Source organism: Pan paniscus, chromosome 7 (assembly GCF_029289425.2).
Source record: "Pan paniscus chromosome 7, NHGRI_mPanPan1-v2.0_pri, whole genome shotgun sequence".
NCBI classification, from domain to species: domain Eukaryota; kingdom Metazoa; phylum Chordata; class Mammalia; order Primates; family Hominidae; genus Pan; species Pan paniscus.
In genome coordinates, this window is record NC_073256.2 from 111,983,782 (window position 1) to 112,002,193 (window position 18,412).

Below are 18,412 nucleotides of genomic sequence, written 5' to 3' on the forward strand. Positions count from 1 at the left end.
GCAGGTGGATAACGTGAGGTCAGGAGTTTGAGAACAGCCTGGCCAACATGGCGGAACCCCGTCTCTACTAAAAATACAAAAATTATCTGGGTGTGGTGGTGGGTACCTGTAATCTCAGCTACTCAGGAGGCTGAGGCATGAGAATCGCTTGAACCTGGGTGGCGGAGGTTGCAGTGAGTCAAGATCGCGCCACTTTACCCTAGCCTGGGCGACAGAGTGAGACTCCATCTCAAAAAAATAAAATATTTTACTTTTAAAATGGGAGTTTGGAAATTCCAAGTTAATCCTTTTGTTTTAGAAAGCTTCGGAAGACTTGTTATCAAGGAGTCTCCTTTTCCTAATTTGTTTATCCCATATAAATGTCTTTTTCCAAAGTAAAGGTTTTCATCTCCTTTGTTGAATGAGACCCTATCTCCATCTTCTTTCTTCTAGGGTATAATTGACTTACTAGGTTTGTTGGAAATCCTTCTGTGTGACTCTTCAGTACAATAATATCTCCAAGAAGTAGTATTTGTTAGGTAGGGATCTTATTTTTTACCCTCTAAGAGTAAGAGGCTGGGTGCAGTGGCTCATGCCTGTAATCTCACCACTTTGGGAAGCTAAGGCAAGAGGATCACTGGAGCCCAGAAGTTCAGGACCAGCCTAAGCAACACGGGGAGACCCTGTCTCTACAAAAATAAATCTAAAAATTAGCTAGGTGCTTAAAAATAAGCACACTCCTGTGGTCCATGCTACTTGGGAGGCTGAGGTGGTAGGATCACTTGAGCCCAGGATGTCAAAGCTATAGTGAGCCGTAATCACGCCACTGCATTCAAGCCTGAAGATCCTGCCTCAAAAAAAAAAAAAAAAAAGTAAGCTGAGAAGTAAGGTTTAAAACTAAGGTTGTATTCAACCTGAGAAAACTGGTTGGGAGAAGACAAAACTAGGGTTTTAAGTATGTGTGTATCTGTGTCTGTGAGGTTTTTTGGGTTTTGTGTGTGTGTGTGTGTGTGTGTGTTTTGTTGTTTTTTTGTTTTGTTTTTTTTTGATACGGCGTCTCACCCAGGCTGGGGTGCAGTGGTGCGATCTCAGCTCATTGTGACCTCTGCCTCCTGGGTTCAAAGGATTCTTATACCTCAGCCTCGCAAGTAACTGCTGGAATTACAGATGTGCATCACCACACCTGGTTAATTTTTGTATTTTACTTTTAGTTTCACCATGGTGGCCAGGCTGGTCTCAAATTCCTGGTGTCAAGTGATCCACCCGCCTCGGCCTCCCTAAATACTGGGATTACAGGGGTGAGCCACCACACTTGGCGTCTCTTTTTTTTTTTTTTTTTTTAATTTTATTTTTATATTTTTGACTCCTCTCAGCTCATACCTAGGTTTTAGATTTTTTTTCCCCAGCATTTTATTACTGGTGTTAAATAGTTTTGGTTGTCTTGACTTCTCATTGTATTTTCTTATGGTGACATGTTTTGTTTCCTTCAAAGCTCACTTTAAAATATATCAGGTTATATGTAGAACTTACATTTAAAATTATGCAACCAAACTGGGCACGGTGGCTCAGGCCTGTAATCCCAGCATTTTGGGAGGCTCAGGCGGGCAGATCACTTGAGCTCAGGAGTTTGAGACCAGCCTGACCATCTGGTGAAACCCTGTCTCTACAAAAAATACAAAAATTAGCCAGGCATAGTGGCATTCGTCTGTAATCCCAGCTACTTGGGAGGTCGAGGTTGGACAATCATTTGAACCCGGGAAGCGGAGGTTGCAGTAAGCCGAGATCACGCCACTTCACTCCAGCTTGGGCAACAGTGAGACCCTGTCTCGAAAAAATAAATTAAGCAAACAGCTAGGTTTGGTGGCACACTCTTGTAATGCCAGCTACTCCAGAGGCTGAAGCGGGAGGGTTGCTTGAATCCCAGGAGTTCTGGGCTGCAGTGCGGTATGCCCATCCAGTATCCACAGTAGGTTCATCATCAATATGGCGACCTCTGGGAGTGGAGTGGAGGGTTGCCTAAGGTGGGGTGAACTGTCCCAGAAACAGAGCAGGTTAAAACTCATGCTCATGTGCTGATCAGCAGCAGGATCGCACCTATGAATAGCCACCGCACTCCAGCCTAGGCTACATAGCAGGACCCTAGTCTCAAAAAAAAAAAAAAAATTTGGGGGGGACGGAGTCATCGTCTGTCGCCCAGGCTGGAGTACAGTGGCGCGATCCCGGCTCACTGCAAGCTCCGCTTCCCGGGTTCAAGCCATTCTCCTGCCTCAGCCTCCCGAGTAGCTGGGACTACAGGTGCGTGCCACCACACCCAGCTAATTTTTTGTATTTTTTTAGTAGAGACGGGGGTTTCACCATGTTAGCCAGGATGGTCTCGATCTGCTGACCTTGTGATCCGCCCACCTCGGCCTCTCAAAGTGCTGGGATTACAGGCGTGAGCCACCGCGCCCAGCCCATAAAAGCAACTCTTTTAAGAGTAACATCTCTATCACTTGATTTTAGAAAATTCAGTTTTTAGATAGAAGACTAATCAACTTTTCTCTTTTTTTCTTGCTGTATTTTATCAGCTACTCCTTTGTTCATTAGCATAGGTATTATAAGTCTGGCAGCATGAAATTGTGTTACTATACAATAAATGAAAGTAAACAAAAGGAATGGATTTAACGTCTTGTGAGGATTCTATGGCAAGGAAAAATGGCTTTCAGATGACACTTCAAATTGGAGTAATTATAAAATAGCTTAAACTTGTCTGAGTTAATGTATTACCTTATTAAAAACTTAGTTTAAAAAGATATTTACAAGTAAAAATTGGATGTTCTGAAACCAGATGTGACCATTTTTAGGTAGTTGGGAAGGATAACTTTTTAAAGTAGATAAGCTAATATTGATAAACCATAAAATTTCTCTCTGAATTATATCCTCAGCTAATGTAAGTGTGGATTAAATCCTCAAGCCTGTTTCACCAGTGGTGGTCATAAGGAAAGTGTCCCTCCTGTTAATATATAGACCAAGTCTCTCTAGACTCCTCTAACATGCATATAAAGTTTTACTTGCTCAGTTGCAGCCTGAAATGATGAGTTTTGTTCCCACTGCCTCTGCCTGTACCCTTCCTCATTTCCTTGAGGCATTTCTCATTTGTGAAGCTGGCTAAGCCTGTTTGTACTGTTGTGACTGCCTTGAGGGCAGAATGAGTAAGTTGCATGAGGAGCTATAAATCAGGAGGCACAGACCCATCTTTCCTTTCCTCAAGATCAGACGTGCAGCAAGTAATCCAATATATACTTATAAATTGATAGGGGAAAGAATTGCTACTAAAACTTTTTTTCTCATTCCTCTGTTACTCGTTTTCAGTGATGCTAAGGATTATAGATTGAAGAAACTGGCCTATGGAGGCTGTGTGTATGTGTGTGTGTGTAAGGAGATGGCTTGGGCATTCAGGAGGTTGGGTGACTTTTACAAGTTGTTACACAGCTTAGTGCCACTCATCCTGGTGTGTGACGCTGATCCTGGTGTGTGATGGCTCAAAGGGAGACATGTTGGGACGTGTTATGTGGCACCAAGGTAGTAGCCAAATGTCAAGAACATTTTCTGAGTTAAAAAGTAGAATTCATTAAAATGATTCTTCAGCTACAAGTCTATTTCTAACCAGGCAGGAATGCTTTACATTTTTACTTTTGAACTTTGTCTTCTTCAGTTGGCTTTTATCTATGAATTTATAAAACTTCTCACACACTATTGCTCAATAGTCAAATCATAGCTGTCGTGTAATCCCACCTCCATTACCCATCAGCCAGGTGACTGGGTGAACTACTGAACATCACTCAATCCCAGTGGTTTGTTTGAGATAGAGTCTTGCTCTGTTACCCAGGCTGAAGTGCAGTGGCCATGATCTCGGTTCACTGCAACCTCTGCCTCCCAGGTTCAAGCGATTTTTGTGCCTCAGCCTCCTGAGTAGCTGGGATTATAGGCGTCCGCCACCACATCCGGCTAATTTTTGTATTTTTAGTCGAGACAGGAGTTCACCATATTGGCTAGACTGATCTCGAACTCCTGACCTCCAAGTGATCCACCCACCTCGGCCTCCTAAATTGCTGGGATTACAGGCTTGAGCCACCATGCCTAGCCTCACTAAATCTTAGTTCTACGACTGTTTGGTTTTGCTGTAATTTATCTGTCAGGGTTATTATGAGAATTGGAAGAAATAGGGAGTGGTTGGCACAAAATGGTGTCCAGTAAATGCCACCATTTAAGTCAGTAGATCCTTGGAAGCTATAGAGATGTTGATAGGTGGAAAGAGATCAGAGGAAGATGGGGGCCTATACCCAGGAAATGTTACGACAGTCGAGAAAATAGCATAACATTTTAGGAATAGTATCTAATGAACTCTTAAATTGATGATTGTGGCCTAGAACAGTTTTGGTGGGTCATTTGTGGCCTAATTTGGTTAGGGGATTAAGATAAGAGTGCTTTCCTTATAGGGTGGTACCTGAGCAATGTTGAGAAGGCTAGGTAATCCTACCATTAATAGGTGAGAGGAAAGCTTAATTTGAATGGAATATACTTTTATACTCCTTTCAAGTCTAAATTTTCCCCATATTCTTTTTTGAGGTTGATTGACAAACATTCCTGTGGCATCCTTTGTATCTGGCCATCTTTTTGCAATCTCCATTCTTCTGTAATAGGTCACAGGTCAATAACCTTTTGCTATAAGGGGCTAGAAAGTCAATGTTAGGTTTTGCGGAGCACATCAGGGTCTGCTTACCCAGGTGCACCTTGTTTTAGTGTGCTTCACTTTATTGTGCTTCACAGTTGTTGTATTTTGTCTTTTTTTTTTATTTTTATCTTTTATTTTTGAGACAGGATCTTGCTCTGTCACCCAGGCTGGAGTGCAGTGGTGTACTTATCGACCTCCCAGGCTCAAGCAATCCTCCCACCTCAGCCTCCTGAGTAGATGCAATGACAGGCCAATTTGTTATTTTGTAGAGATGGGGACTCGCTATCTCAGGCTGGTCTTGAATTCCTGGGTTCAAATGATCCTTCCACCTCGGCCTCCCAAAGTGCCGGGATTACAGGCGTGAGCCACCGTGTCTGGCCAGTTTTGTTTTGTTTAAAAAAAAAGAAAATGGAAGGTTTGTAGCAACTCTGCATTCAGCAAGTCTATTGACACCATTTTTCCAGCAACATTTGCTCACTTGTCTCTCTGTCACCTTTCAAATGTTTTCATTATTCTGTTGTGGTGATCTGTAATCAGTGATCTTTGTTACTGGTGTAATTGTTTTGGGGCACCATAAAGCAGGGCCATATTAGGTGGCAAACTTAATTGGTCAGTGTTGTGTGTGTTCGGCTGCTCCAACTGGTGGTTACCCCATCTCTCTCCCTCTCCTTGGGACTCCCTATTCCCTGAAACACAATATTGAAATTAAGCCAATTAACCCTACAATAGCATCTAACCATTCAAGTGAAAGTAAGAGTTTCATATCTCTCACTTTAAATCAAAAGCTAGACACGATTAAGCTTAGTCAGGAAGGCATGTCAAAAGCTAAGGGAGGCCAAAAGCCAGGCCTTATGCACCAAATGATTTGTCAAGTTGCGTAAAGGAAAATTTCTAGAATATTCCAGTGAATATATGAATGATAAGAAAGCAAAACATTATAGGGTGTTACCTGAGCAAAAATGAGAAGGCTGGGTACCACTTGTCATTTATAGAAGAGAGGAAAGCGTAATTTGAATGGAATATACTTATTGCTATGATATGGAGAGAGTGTGAGTGGTTTGGATAGATCAAACTAGCTACAACATTTCCTTAAGCCAAAGCACAATCTGGAGCAAGGCCTTAAGTCTCTTCAATTCTATGAAGGCTGAGAGAAGTGAGGAAGCTGCAGAAGAAAAGCTAGCAGAGATTGGTTTATGAGATTCAAGGAAATAAGTCAGCTCTATGACATAATTCAAAGTGAAGCAGAAAGTGCTTATGGAGAAGTTGCAGTGAGTTACCCAGAAGATTTAGCTAACTGATGAAGGCAGCTACACTAAACAGATTTTCAATGTACTAGAAACAGCCTTCTCTTAGAAGATGATGCCATCCTGGACTAACATAGCTAGAGAGGATAAATCAATGCTTTGCTTCAAAAGCTGATTCTCTTGTTAGAGGCTAATGTAGCTGGTGACTTTTAAGTTAAAGCTAATGCTCATTAACCGTTCTAAAAATCCTAGCCTTCTGAAGAATTATGCTAAATTGGCCAGGGGTGGTGACTCATGGCTGTAATCCCAGCACTTTGGCAGGCCGAGGTAGGTAGATCATTTGAGGCCAGGAGTTCAAGACCAGCCTGGCCAACATGGTAAAACCCCATCTCTACTAAAAAATACAAAAATGAGGTCGGGTGCAGTGGCTCACACCTATAATCCCAGCACTTTAGGATGCTGAGGCAGGTGGATCAGCTGAGGTCAGGAGTTCGAGACCAGCCTGGCCAACATGGTGAAACCCCGTCTCTATAAAAATACAAAAATTAGCTGGGTATGGTGGCGCGTGCCTGTAATTCCACCTGCTCGGGAGGCTGAGGTAGAGGTTGCAGTGAGCTGAGGTTGTGCCACTGCACTCCAGCCTGGGCAACAGAGCGAGACTGTCTCAAAAAAAAAAAAAAAAAAAAAACCAAACCAAAAAAAACAGACAGACAAAAAACCAAAGAAAACCAAGAATTACTCTAAGTCAACTCTGCCTGTGCCCTCAAACAGCATCACAGGCTACTGAATCTTTGATGAAAGGAAGAGGCAATTGATGTGGCAAACTTCATTGTTGTCTTATTTTCAGAAATTGCCACAGCCATCCCAACGTTTAGCAACCATCACCCTGATCTATGAGTAGCCATCAACATCTAGGTAAGATCCTCCACCAACAAAAAGATTGACTCACTGAGGGCTCAGATGATTAACATGTTTTAGCAACAAAGTTGTTCTGTTGTTTTTTATTTTTGGAGACAGAGTCTACTTCCCGCCCAGGCTGGAGTGCAGTGGGGTGTTCTCAGCTCACTACAACCTCCACCTCCCGGGTTCAAGTGATTCTCTTGCCTCAGCCTCCTGAATAGCTGAGATTACAGGCATGCACCACCAGGCCTGGATAATTTTGGTATTTTTAGTAGAGATGGGGTTTCACCATATTGGCCAGGCTTGGTCTCGAACCCCTGGTCTCAAGCGATCCTCCCGCCTCGGCATCCCAAAGTGCTGGGATTACAGGTGTGAGTCACTGTGCCCGTCTGCAACAAAGTATTTTTTAATTAAGGCATGTACATTTTTTAAAAGACATAATGCTATTGAATACTTAGTACAGTCAAAACATAACTTTTATATGTAGTGGGAAACCCAAAAAATTGTGTGACTTGCTTTATTGTGATATTCACTTTAATGCAGTGGTGTAGAACCAAGCCTACCATATTTTCAAGGTATGCCTCTATTTGATGGAAATACATCCTTATTTTAGAGAGATTCGCAAAACTTCATGTGAATTCCTGGTTTCACCCTCAAACCAAGTTTGAGCTATGTGTTTCAAAGAGTATACTTTTGGTAAAGAAGCACATTGGTCTGTGTTGGCTCTGAGTGCTTGAATTGTTTCCAAAATTTGCTGTCTAGAACTAGCATCTGCTGTCATCAAAGGTGGACTATCCTACAGGGCTCCGAAAGTGTTCTATAATAGAATTTCTAAGCAAAAGTGGCATTGTGGAAGTAATCTCACATCAATAATCTGTGGTGTCCATTTCAAACATTAGGCCAAAAAAAAAAGTCATTTAATACCTTGTAGTGTTGATAATGTCACCATATCATGAAGTCGGCATGGTCATTGCCTTGTGTGTGCTGTAAAGATTCAGAGGATGAAATATTCTAATTAACTTTGTTGCATACTTTGATTCAAAATGAAATGAAAATGCTCAGTATTCATTTGCTACAACTGGGTAAATAAAAGTTGTATTCCTGGTAATATCTCAGCACTGGATTGATTTGGCTCTTTTACCCAAAAGGGCAGTTGGAGCCTAAGTTGAATGACTGACTGATGGGAGGCAGCCATTCTGAGATTTCTAAAGGAAGCTCAGCTAGATCCATCTTCCTCCTCTTGGCTTGGTATAGGTTTAATTTTGATTTAGAAGTAACCTGATTTTACCTTTCCAAAGTGTTTCCTTAATTTAATCTCACAGATTTAAATTTTGAGAAGAGTAGTTCAGTCTCTCGATATGGAGCCTCTCAAGTTGAAGATATGGGGAATATAATTTTAGCAATGATTTCAGAGCCTTATAGTAAGTATTGCTTTTATAGTAGTGCAGTCCCAGAATTCGTACTATTTTTCTCTTACCTATACTCAAATTTCCTCCTACAACTTTGTCTCCCTAATCACTAAAATGATGACTTTTGTGTTCTCATTTTTAGATCACAGGTTTTCAGATCCAGAGAGAGTGAATTACAAGTTTGAAAGTGGGACTTGGTAAGTGCTTGAGTACTATTTATTTGAGCTTTTTAACTTGTTTTGTTTGTTTGTTTGTTTTTGAGACAGAGTCTTGCTCTGTCGCCCAGGCTGGAGTGCAGTGGCACGATCTCAGCTCACTGCAAGCTCCGCCTCCCGGGTTCATGGCATTCTCCTGCCTCAGCCTCCCAAGTAGCTGGGACTACAGGCGCCCGCTACCATGCCTGGCTAATTTTTTTGTAGTTTTAGTAGAGATGGGATTTCACCATATTAGCCAGGATGGTCTCAATCTCCTGACCTCGTGATCTGCCCGCCTCGGCCTCCCAAAGTGCTGGGATTACAGGCCTGAGCCACCTCGCCCGGCCTTTAACTTGTTTTTGTTCATATTGTGCCTCTTAATTCTTGTTATATTTGAGAAACTTTACTAATCCTTTTAGCTATCCTTTCTTGCTGTTCGGTCATCTGTAAAAGAAGGTTGTATTACTTAGAGCTTGATATTGGGAATAAAATGTAACGACTTACTGGCATCTTTAGTCACCCTGACCTTAAGTATATTATATGCTCATATCTGTGATTGTTATTTTGGTCTCCCCAAACTATCCAATCTTTCACTTAGAAAATTTCCAAAGGAGAAATTGTAGGCTTTAATAGAGTTCACAATTTTTACTGAGATAAAATTTTACGTACATTCTATAAGTACATTTATTTATTTATTTATTTTTGAGACACTTGCTCTGTTGCCCAGGCTGGAATATCGCGGTGTGATCTCTGCTCACTGCAACCTCCGCCTCCCGGGTTCAAGCAATTCTTGTGCCTCAGCCTCCCCAGTAGCTGGGATTACAGATGTGTACCATCATGCCTGGCTAAGTTTTGTATTTTTAGTAGAGATGGGGTTTTGCCGTGTTGACCAGGCTGGTCTCAAACTCCTGGCCTCATGTGACCCACCCACCTTGACATCCCAAAGTGCTGGGATTACAGGTGTGAGCCACTGTGCCTGGCTATATAGGTTTCTACTTTAAAGCCAAGGAAATAGCTGGGGAGAAGTATGAAGTGGTGTCTGTTAGTGATCGCAGGTAGACCTGTTTGTTTGTAAATCACTCTAATGAATTGAGTGTGTGCTTGGTCTCTAAAGTGAATAGAAACTTCTGACAGCTTTGCCCATAGAGAGAGACTTTGAGGCCGATTAGTTGTGGAGAAAGTGACTTATTAAGAAAATGTCCTAGGAGAACTGAAAATGTGAACGTGGGAGGGATAAGACATCAAAAGGTGTCAAAATATATAATAAGTGATTTGCAAATGAGTCATTAAGGTGTAGGGACTCACAGGCGTTTCTATGGACATTCTCTGGGATGGCTCCCTGGTTTGATCTGGGGGGTATTTTAATGGCATACTTCCTACCATGCACACACATTCCTCATGTGGGTTAATTGTCAGCTTTATTCTGATCCTAAATTCAGCTGCTAAACTGGATTTAAACCCCACATGTATGCTGTCTAAATTTGAGAATGAATTCAAACCTATCTTTTGGGGTTCTAGGAACTTTCAGGACATGAGGGTGCCAAGCAAACATTTCCTCAGCATTTTTTTTTTTTTTTTTTTTTTTTTTTTGAGATGGAGTCTTGCTCTATTGCCCAGGCTGGAGTGCAGTGGCACAATCTCAGCTCGCTGCAGCCTCCACCTCCCAGGTTCAAGTGATTCTCCTGCCTCGGCCTCCCAAGTAACTAGGATTATAAGCGTACACCACCATGCCTGGCTAATTTTTGTAATTTTACTAGACAGGGTTTTACCATGTTGGCCAGGCTGGTCGCAAACTCCTGACCTTGGGTGATCCACCTACCTCAGCCTCCCAAAGTGCTGGGATTACAGACATAAGCCACCATGCCTGGCCTTCCTCAGCTTTGATAGATAGATGGTTTGCTGAGTGAGCTAGCTGTGTTGGGCCTGCACAGGCAGCCATGTTTCTATAATGAACCACCTAAACAGTACTTTGAGTTGTACCCACATAATTTTTGAGGTTATAAGGGAAATCAAGTAGTATTGCTAGTCTGTCTGAACACCAAATAATACATCCTGTGTAACTAGGCAGTTGTCTTGCAGGGGGTAATAGGTGTCTGACTTGCTAGCATTTATCATGCAACCTGAAGTTTTGCTTCATCCACAGCAGCAAGATGGAACTTATTGATGATAACACCGTAGTCAGGGCACGAGGTTTACCATGGCAGTCTTCAGATCAAGATATTGCAAGATTCTTCAAAGGACTCAATATTGCCAAGTTGGTTTTCTTAAATATCTATTTTACTTAACAATCCCAAGGGGATAATGGATTTTCTACCTTTTTTTTCCTCACTGTATTTTTTTTTTCTACCTGCCGTCTGTTTTATTATTCTCAAAGGGGAGGTGCAGCACTTTGTCTGAATGCTCAGGGTCGAAGGAATGGAGAAGCTCTGGTTAGGTTTGTAAGTGAGGAGCACCGAGACCTAGCACTACAGAGGCACAAACATCACATGGGGACCCGGTATATTGAGGTATGTCCTCAAAACCTGAACCCCTGGACATCGTGAATGAGAATTAACATAGGATGGAAGGCTCAGAAACACTAACTTCTCTGTCTTTTCTCAGGTTTACAAAGCAACAGGTGAAGATTTCCTTAAAATTGCTGGTGGTAAGTGCCTTTTACATAATGTGGCTTTAGTTAATAAGAATCTAAAATTTTGCATACTTAAATTTAGCAAGAGTAGATGAATAGGGTCATGAATGGTTTTTATTTTCTAATGGAACATGGGAATAGATTTTCTTCCCCAGAGGTAGAAGCTTCCAATAATAACAGTGAGCTTAATGTATAACACTTGTCCTAAGGCTTGAGCCAACTTACTATAGTTAAATAGCCATTAAAAATAGTACTATACGAAGGTGAAAAGGTGATATGAAGTTGTATGCATATGGAAAGGCTAGGTTTTTTTGTTTTGTTTTTTTTTGGAGACAGAGTTTCGCTCTGTCACCCAAACTGGAGTGCGGTGGCACAATCTCAGCTCATTGCAACCTCTGCCTCCCAGGCTCAAGCAATTCTTGTGCCTCTGCCTCCCTAGTGGCTGGGTTTACAGGTGTGTGCCACCATGCCTGGCTAACTTTTTGTATTTTTAATAGAGACGGGGTTTCACCATGTTGGCCAAGCTGGTCTGGAACCCCTGGCTTCAAATTGATCCTCCTGCCTCAGCCTCCCAAAGTGCTGGGATTACAGGCCTGAGCCCCTGTGCCCGGCCAGGAAATTATATTCTTGAAAAGAGTCAGAAAACTGCTTTCAAACGGCCACGCTGCAATACCTGGGGTTGTTGCACATGTGCTTCTAATTTTTCTCTAAACTTAACACGAGTCACCAGAAACATGGCAGTTTTGGGTCTCATAGTATTTTTGGATGTGTATTTACAGTAATATGGTTAAAAACAGGGTGGAACAGATGTGGTTTTTATCCAGTTATTTAGTGATTAATAACTTTAAAGGAAGTAACATGCATAAAACGTTGACTGCTTTTTGTCTGATTTTTTTTCTATACATATATCTACTTTGTAAGTTTCTGTTGCTCATTCATATTGTTTCATAATTTCCTTTTAATGTATTATGAACATCATCCTACATTACTCAGTTTTCTTAAATGTTAATTGCTACATGGTATTATATGTACCATAATATTTTGAAACATCTCTGTTGGAGCTGGGCACATGGCTTGTGCCTGTAATTCCAGCTACTTGGGAGGCTGAGACAGGGAGGATTGCTTGAGCCTTGGTGTATTTTGAGAATGCCCTGAGCAACATAGTGAGATTCTGTCTGTAATAAATAAAATATCCCTGTTGAGCATTTAGAACGCATTTCCAACTTTTGACTTTAATATGTTGTAAATATTTTAAAATCTCTGTATGCGCCACTCATTGGGATAAATCTCTAAAAGCAGGATAGCTGAATCAAAGAATTTTGGACCTTTTCAACAGCCATTTGACATCTATTGCCAAATTATATGAAGATGACTTTCACTGTGTAAAAGAACATTTGTATTCCTACATTACAGAGCCTGGGTGAAAATTTTGCAGCTATAGAACTTACAGGAACAGCATCCTATTAACACAATCTACTGGTATATTTTTGCTCCAGTTCATCTTTAGATAAACTCTAAGGCTTCAAAATTCAGGACTTTAAATTTAGGAGCATTTCCAGAGTTCCCAAGCAATGTTTGATATTGTTTGGGGTCAAATATATTTGGGGTTGCTGTGGTTTTACCTAAATCCTGACATTTCGTGATAGATGCATTGCAACTTGGAGATGGCAGAGTCAATTAATGTTTATATCATTTCTGGGATTTCATTGTATATGGGCACTGCGATAAGAATTTGCTATTAGGGGCTGGGCTTGGTGGCTCATGCCTTTAATCCCAGCACTTTGGAAGGCCAAGGCAGGCGGATCACTTGTGGTCAAGAGTTCAAGGGCAGCCTGGCCAATATGGCGAAACCCCATCTCTACTAATAATACACAAATTAGCCAGGAGAGGTGTGTGTGTGTGTGTGTGTGTGTGTGTGTGTGTGTGTGTGTGTGTGTAATCCCAGCTAAGCTGGGAGGCCGAGGCAGGAGAATCAACTTGAATCTCTGCGGCGGTGTTTGCAGTGAGCTGAGACCGTGCCACTGCACTCCAGCCTAGGAGACAGAGTGAAACTGTGTCTCAAAAAAAAAAGAAAAGAAGCAAAAAGAAGAACTTGCTATTAGGGAAAATGTTACTAGTGTATGAGTTTCAAAGATATGCATTTAAGTATTTGCTATATGACAACACTGTACAAAATGTTTTATGTTGGGCAGAATGTTGATCAATATTGAAAGTAGGTACCCCATATATTCATTATACTATTCTTTTTACTAAGAATGTTTGAACCTTTCTTAATTTAAAAAAAAAAAAAGTAATTGAGTTACTTGCAGATGGTTTTCTTGGGAGCAAAAGAGTAATCAGGAAAAGATTTTTTTAACCCAAAGTGCTTTATATCTATTACCCTACTTAATTTTCATAATTTATGACATAGGCAATCTTACAGACAAGAAAAGTAAGGCACGGAGTTGAACTTGACTAAGATTATGCCCTAGTAAGCAGTAAAGCCAAGATTGGACCCAGGCATTCTGGCTCCAGGACCTGTGCCTTTAACTACCACAATTACTTACTAGTGATTGGCCCATGATTTAATTGTCTTACCAGCTTCCTAAATTAAGAAGGATGTTTTATGAAAAAGGGGAGGAGTTTCAAATTTAGAAAATTCTGATTTCTAGGATGTTATTTTGCGTTCAGTAGGAGTATGGGTCTTCATTATGAACTCAAGACATTGGCGGGACTTTTATCACTTTAAAATCGGTAAAGTTGATGTCTTAACTATTTCTCTCCCTGCTTCCTAATATTTGTTTTCCCTAGGTACTTCCAATGAGGTAGCCCAGTTTCTCTCCAAGGAAAATCAAGTCATTGTCCGCATGCGGGGGCTCCCTTTCACGGCCACAGCTGAAGAAGTGGTGGCCTTCTTTGGACAGCATTGCCCTATTACTGGGGGAAAGGAAGGCATCCTCTTTGTCACCTACCCAGATGGTAGGCCAACAGGGGACGCTTTTGTCCTCTTTGCTTGTGAGGAATATGCACAGAATGCGTTGAGGAAGCATAAAGACTTGTTGGGTAAAAGATACATTGAACTCTTCAGGAGCACAGCAGCTGAAGTTCAGCAGGTTGGTTTTAAAAACAAGTATGTTGTGCCTTTGCATTAATTTCTGTTCTTTATCTCTGAAAATAGTCCTACATTGCTCATTATGTTAAAATAATACTGGCAAAATACTAAAAGTGTAACTACATGAAAATAGTCTTGATTCTATAACCAAGAGATAGCCGCTGTTATCCTGTACACACACACAACACATACTACGTATTTTTACAGAGATGGGATACTGCTATAGCTGGATTTTTGTATTCTGTTTTAAAACTATGAAAGCTTACCTATGTCTGAAAAGTTTCATCTTTAAATATCTCATGGAAGTGCATACTTTATCTAGAAATTCCTCTAGTGTACACTTAGATTGATTTTTTTCTACCAGAAGAAATTTCTATGTAAAATGCTTAAAAACCTGTCATCAATTTGATTTCTGTAGCATTGGATATAGAGTGTGAGCTTTTAAGGTTTTTAATGTGTTGCCAAATGTTATTTCCCAAAAGCCTTCATCAGTTTCATACCCTGCTGGTGAGCTCTGTCCTGTTTTACTAGCTTTCAGCGTGTGTGTGTGTGTGTGTGTGTGTGTGTGTGTGTGTGTGTGTGTGTGTGTGTGTGTGTGTTTGAGATGGGGTCTTGCTCTGTCACCCAGGCTGGAGTGCAGTGGCGCAATCTCGGCTCACTGCAACCTCCGCCTACCCCAGTTGAAGCAATTGTCCTGCCTCAGCCTCTGAGTAGCTGGGATTACAGCTGCCTGCCACCACACCCAGCTACGTTTTGAATTTTTAATGGAGATGGGGTTTCGCCATGTTGGCCAGGCTGTTCTCGAACTCCTGACCTCAGATGATCGCCCACCTCGGGCTCCCAAAGTGATGGAATTACAGGCATGAGCCACCACGCCTGGCAACTTTCAGCATTTTTGAGGCACAAAATGAGGCAATCACTTCCTCAAAATGTACTAAGATCTAGGCATTAAACCATTTATAGAATCTCAAGCTTTTCAACTGTTCTTGACTTACCAGCTACCAATTGAACATGTCTTCAGGGGTCAGTTTGCCTTTGTAGCATAAATGGTATAGACTGCTTTTCCAACTTGCTCTATTTGTGTCCCATAGTAGAATAGTGATTCATATGATTCCACAGATCTGCTTTGTAAGTATTTAGGATACTTACTTAATTATTTCTGTGAGTTCATCAGAGTTTTGTGTAGCTTCTGCATCCCATTATATGCTGTGATTTTAAATAATTATGCAAAGTTAAGAACCTTTTTACCTACTAGAATGCCAAAATTATTTTTGTACTTAAAATAAGTATAGTTGAAATTCTAAATTATTTTTGTGTTCCATTGTACTGGTGCTTTTGAACCCTAAAGTAGCTACATTCTTACAATTTAAAATTTAAATCTGGCCAGGCGCAGTGGCTCACGCCTGTAATCCTAGCACTTTGGGAGTCTGAGACGGGTGGATTGCTTGAGCTCAAGAGTTCAAAACCAGCTTGGGCAACAAGGTGAAACTCCATCTCTGCTGAAAATACAAAAAAAAATTAGGCAGTCATGGCAGTGTGCGCCTTTAGTCCCAGCTACTCGGGAGGCTGAGGCAGGAGAATCGCTTGAACCCGGGAGGTGGAGGTTGCAGTGAACAGAGATCACGCTGCACTCTAGCCTGGGCGACCAAGCAAGACTTTGTCTCCCGCTACCAAAAAAAAAAAAAAAAAATTTATACCTTTTTGAAAATGTCATAAGTGCTGAATCTCTAAAATGTGCTTGAGTTTTCAAACATGACACACATTCTTCCCAAACCAGGAGAGAAAACTAGATGTGGTTGCAGATCATTATTTGGAAAGAGAGTTTGTCTTATGAAATCATGGCCTAGAATAAGCTACTGCAGAGCCTGGGCTACTCTGTTGGTTTGGAAATAGAGTAGGCTGCCTCTCTATGATTCTACTATGAGTTGCTTTTGGGTGTGCATTTTCTCTACTTCTCCATCCTTCTTGATTTATTTAATAAGTTTTGAACTAGTCATAGGTTCTTCCACTGTCTTTTCTTCATTACTAGTCATTTTATTCAATAAATATTTGAGCACCTCTTAATTGTTAGGTATTATGAGATGCTTCACCATTTCCTGTCCTGAGTTTATCTATTACTACACTAATTTTCTATTCTTGTTCTTCTAATGTTTTTGCTGTGTCTGGATTGTTTATATAACTTCTTATTAAAGTCTTCTTGTCTCTTTTTCATGCCATTTCTCTGGTGGCGTGGTTTGATTTTTGTCCCCTCTTACTCAGATAGCAACTGAGCAGGGTGTGAGTGGGGAAATTAGTGCATGTTTTGGGGAAGGGTTCATTGATTCTTCTATATTGTCAATTTACGGGATGTTAAAGGCTAGAGTGATTAAGTTGTTCAGAAAACCTGGAGATGCCACAGATGGCATTTGCCTAAGGACTTCTAGTATTATGAACTAGTTGGCATGCTCTGAGACAAAAGTGGACAAGAGCCTTGTAATATGAGTGTTGCCTAAGGGCAGTCTTTTGTCTAAAATTCGCCTAACCTATCATCATCCATTTCCAAGATAGCTGAATTCCATGAATCTAGAAGATATTCAAGATCTTTTGTCTTACCACTGTCTCAAATTCACAGGGAAACTAAACTACTATTCATCTTTATGGTCAACAAATGATTCTTTTCAGGTCTTTATACCCACCCATTCTGTCTTGTGCTATTATTCAGCATTATATTTTAATATAATCCAAAGTGATTGTTTGGCCTGTGATTCTTTTACTGGGTCATTCTCTATTTCTTGGGTTTGGAGGTGGAGTATGAAGGTAATGAGGGGAATACTGTGTACTTAGTGAAATGATACATTTCTACTTTTGCTACAAAAGTCCACATTTAGTGATATGTTCAGAATTGTATAAAAGTGGCAGCTTTAGGGATAATAGTCCCTCACAGATAGTGATACATTGTTACAGGTAGACACTAACTGTTTAAGTGTTTTGTGTTGTGTGTGGTGTACACCTCACAGTGTATTTGACAAAAATGAGTATCATGCTTTCCCTGCTGGAATGCATGAATCCCTTTCTCCATTACTTCTCAAACTTGCATGTACTTCTGAATCACTTGAAGATTTAGTTCAGATGAAGATTCATATTTATTAGGTCTGGGGTGAGCTGGATTCTGCATTTCTAACGAGCTTCCCAGTGATGCCATTGCTGATCTGCAGAAAGCAGGGGAGTAGCACAGCTCTAAATTGCTTCTGTTTTGCTTTGAGTACAGGTGCTGAATCGATTCTCCTCGGCCCCTCTCATTCCACTTCCAACCCCTCCCATTATTCCAGTACTACCTCAGCAATTTGTGCCCCCTACAAATGTTAGAGACTGTATACGCCTTCGAGGTCTTCCCTATGCAGCCACAATTGAGGACATCCTGGATTTCCTGGGGGAGTTCGCCACAGATATTCGTACTCATGGGGTTCACATGGTTTTGAATCACCAGGTAAGAAAGATACTTAGGGGAAAACTTATTCGCTTTTTCTCACTACATATGAGAAATATCTAATATTAGATATTAGATAATCTATTAGAAATATCTAATATTAGATATTAGTCTTTGATAAATAAAATTAGTCTGAGATAAATTTAGATGAAATTAGTCTTTGATAAATAAAATTAGTCTCACATCTAATTAAAAAGTACGTAATCCTCAGTTACACACTAAGTCTTTAAGGAAAGACTTAACTGTAAATACTAGAGGTCTTTAGAATGAACTGAAAATAATGCTGTCATTAGTATAATAATTCAAATTCAGCTTTGATTTCTTCATCACATATATCCATCACATTATCAATAGCATCAAGTAGGCATGACATATATTATCAGTCTTGACACAATTTTTCTTATTTTGGCTGTTCAACTCTGCAACTCTGCTGTAGTGTTGCAGCAATCATGGATGATGCTTATTTTAACAAATAATCATATCTGTTCCAGAATATTTTGTATCCATACACTATTTAGAAATGGCTTATTTCATATTTAATATATACATGTTAGACATCAAATTACATTCAATAGGAACCAAACTCAGTGAGGACTTGAATCCATACCACCTAGAAAGAACAGTATGTGTGGATCATAACAGGCTCTCAAATGTATTAATGAATGAGTTGCTGAGAAGCCTGTATAAAAATCTAACTGAATTCTTCCATATGCAAATGTAAAGTATTTCCTAGCTTATTGTCACCTAATTTTTGGTTAAAGAAAATTATATTTGCTGGAAAATTTA

General features: G+C 40.5%; 1 protein-coding gene across 7 annotated transcripts in view; it reads left to right on the plus strand.

Moving 5' to 3' along the window:
• ESRP1 (epithelial splicing regulatory protein 1) overlaps positions 1–18,412 on the plus strand; it is a 66,454-nt gene that overhangs the window by 13,047 nt on the left and 34,995 nt on the right. For all 7 annotated transcript variants that reach the window (XM_024929888.4, XM_024929893.5, XM_057303053.2 and 4 more), the window contains exons 5-11: positions 8,160–8,258; positions 8,389–8,443; positions 10,584–10,694; positions 10,815–10,947; positions 11,042–11,084; positions 13,860–14,161; positions 17,408–17,626. In XM_024929888.4, the coding sequence (XP_024785656.1) occupies positions 8,160–8,258; positions 8,389–8,443; positions 10,584–10,694; positions 10,815–10,947; positions 11,042–11,084; positions 13,860–14,161; positions 17,408–17,626 (962 nt within the window). The remainder of the gene's footprint in view (positions 1–8,159; positions 8,259–8,388; positions 8,444–10,583; positions 10,695–10,814; positions 10,948–11,041; positions 11,085–13,859; positions 14,162–17,407; positions 17,627–18,412) is intronic.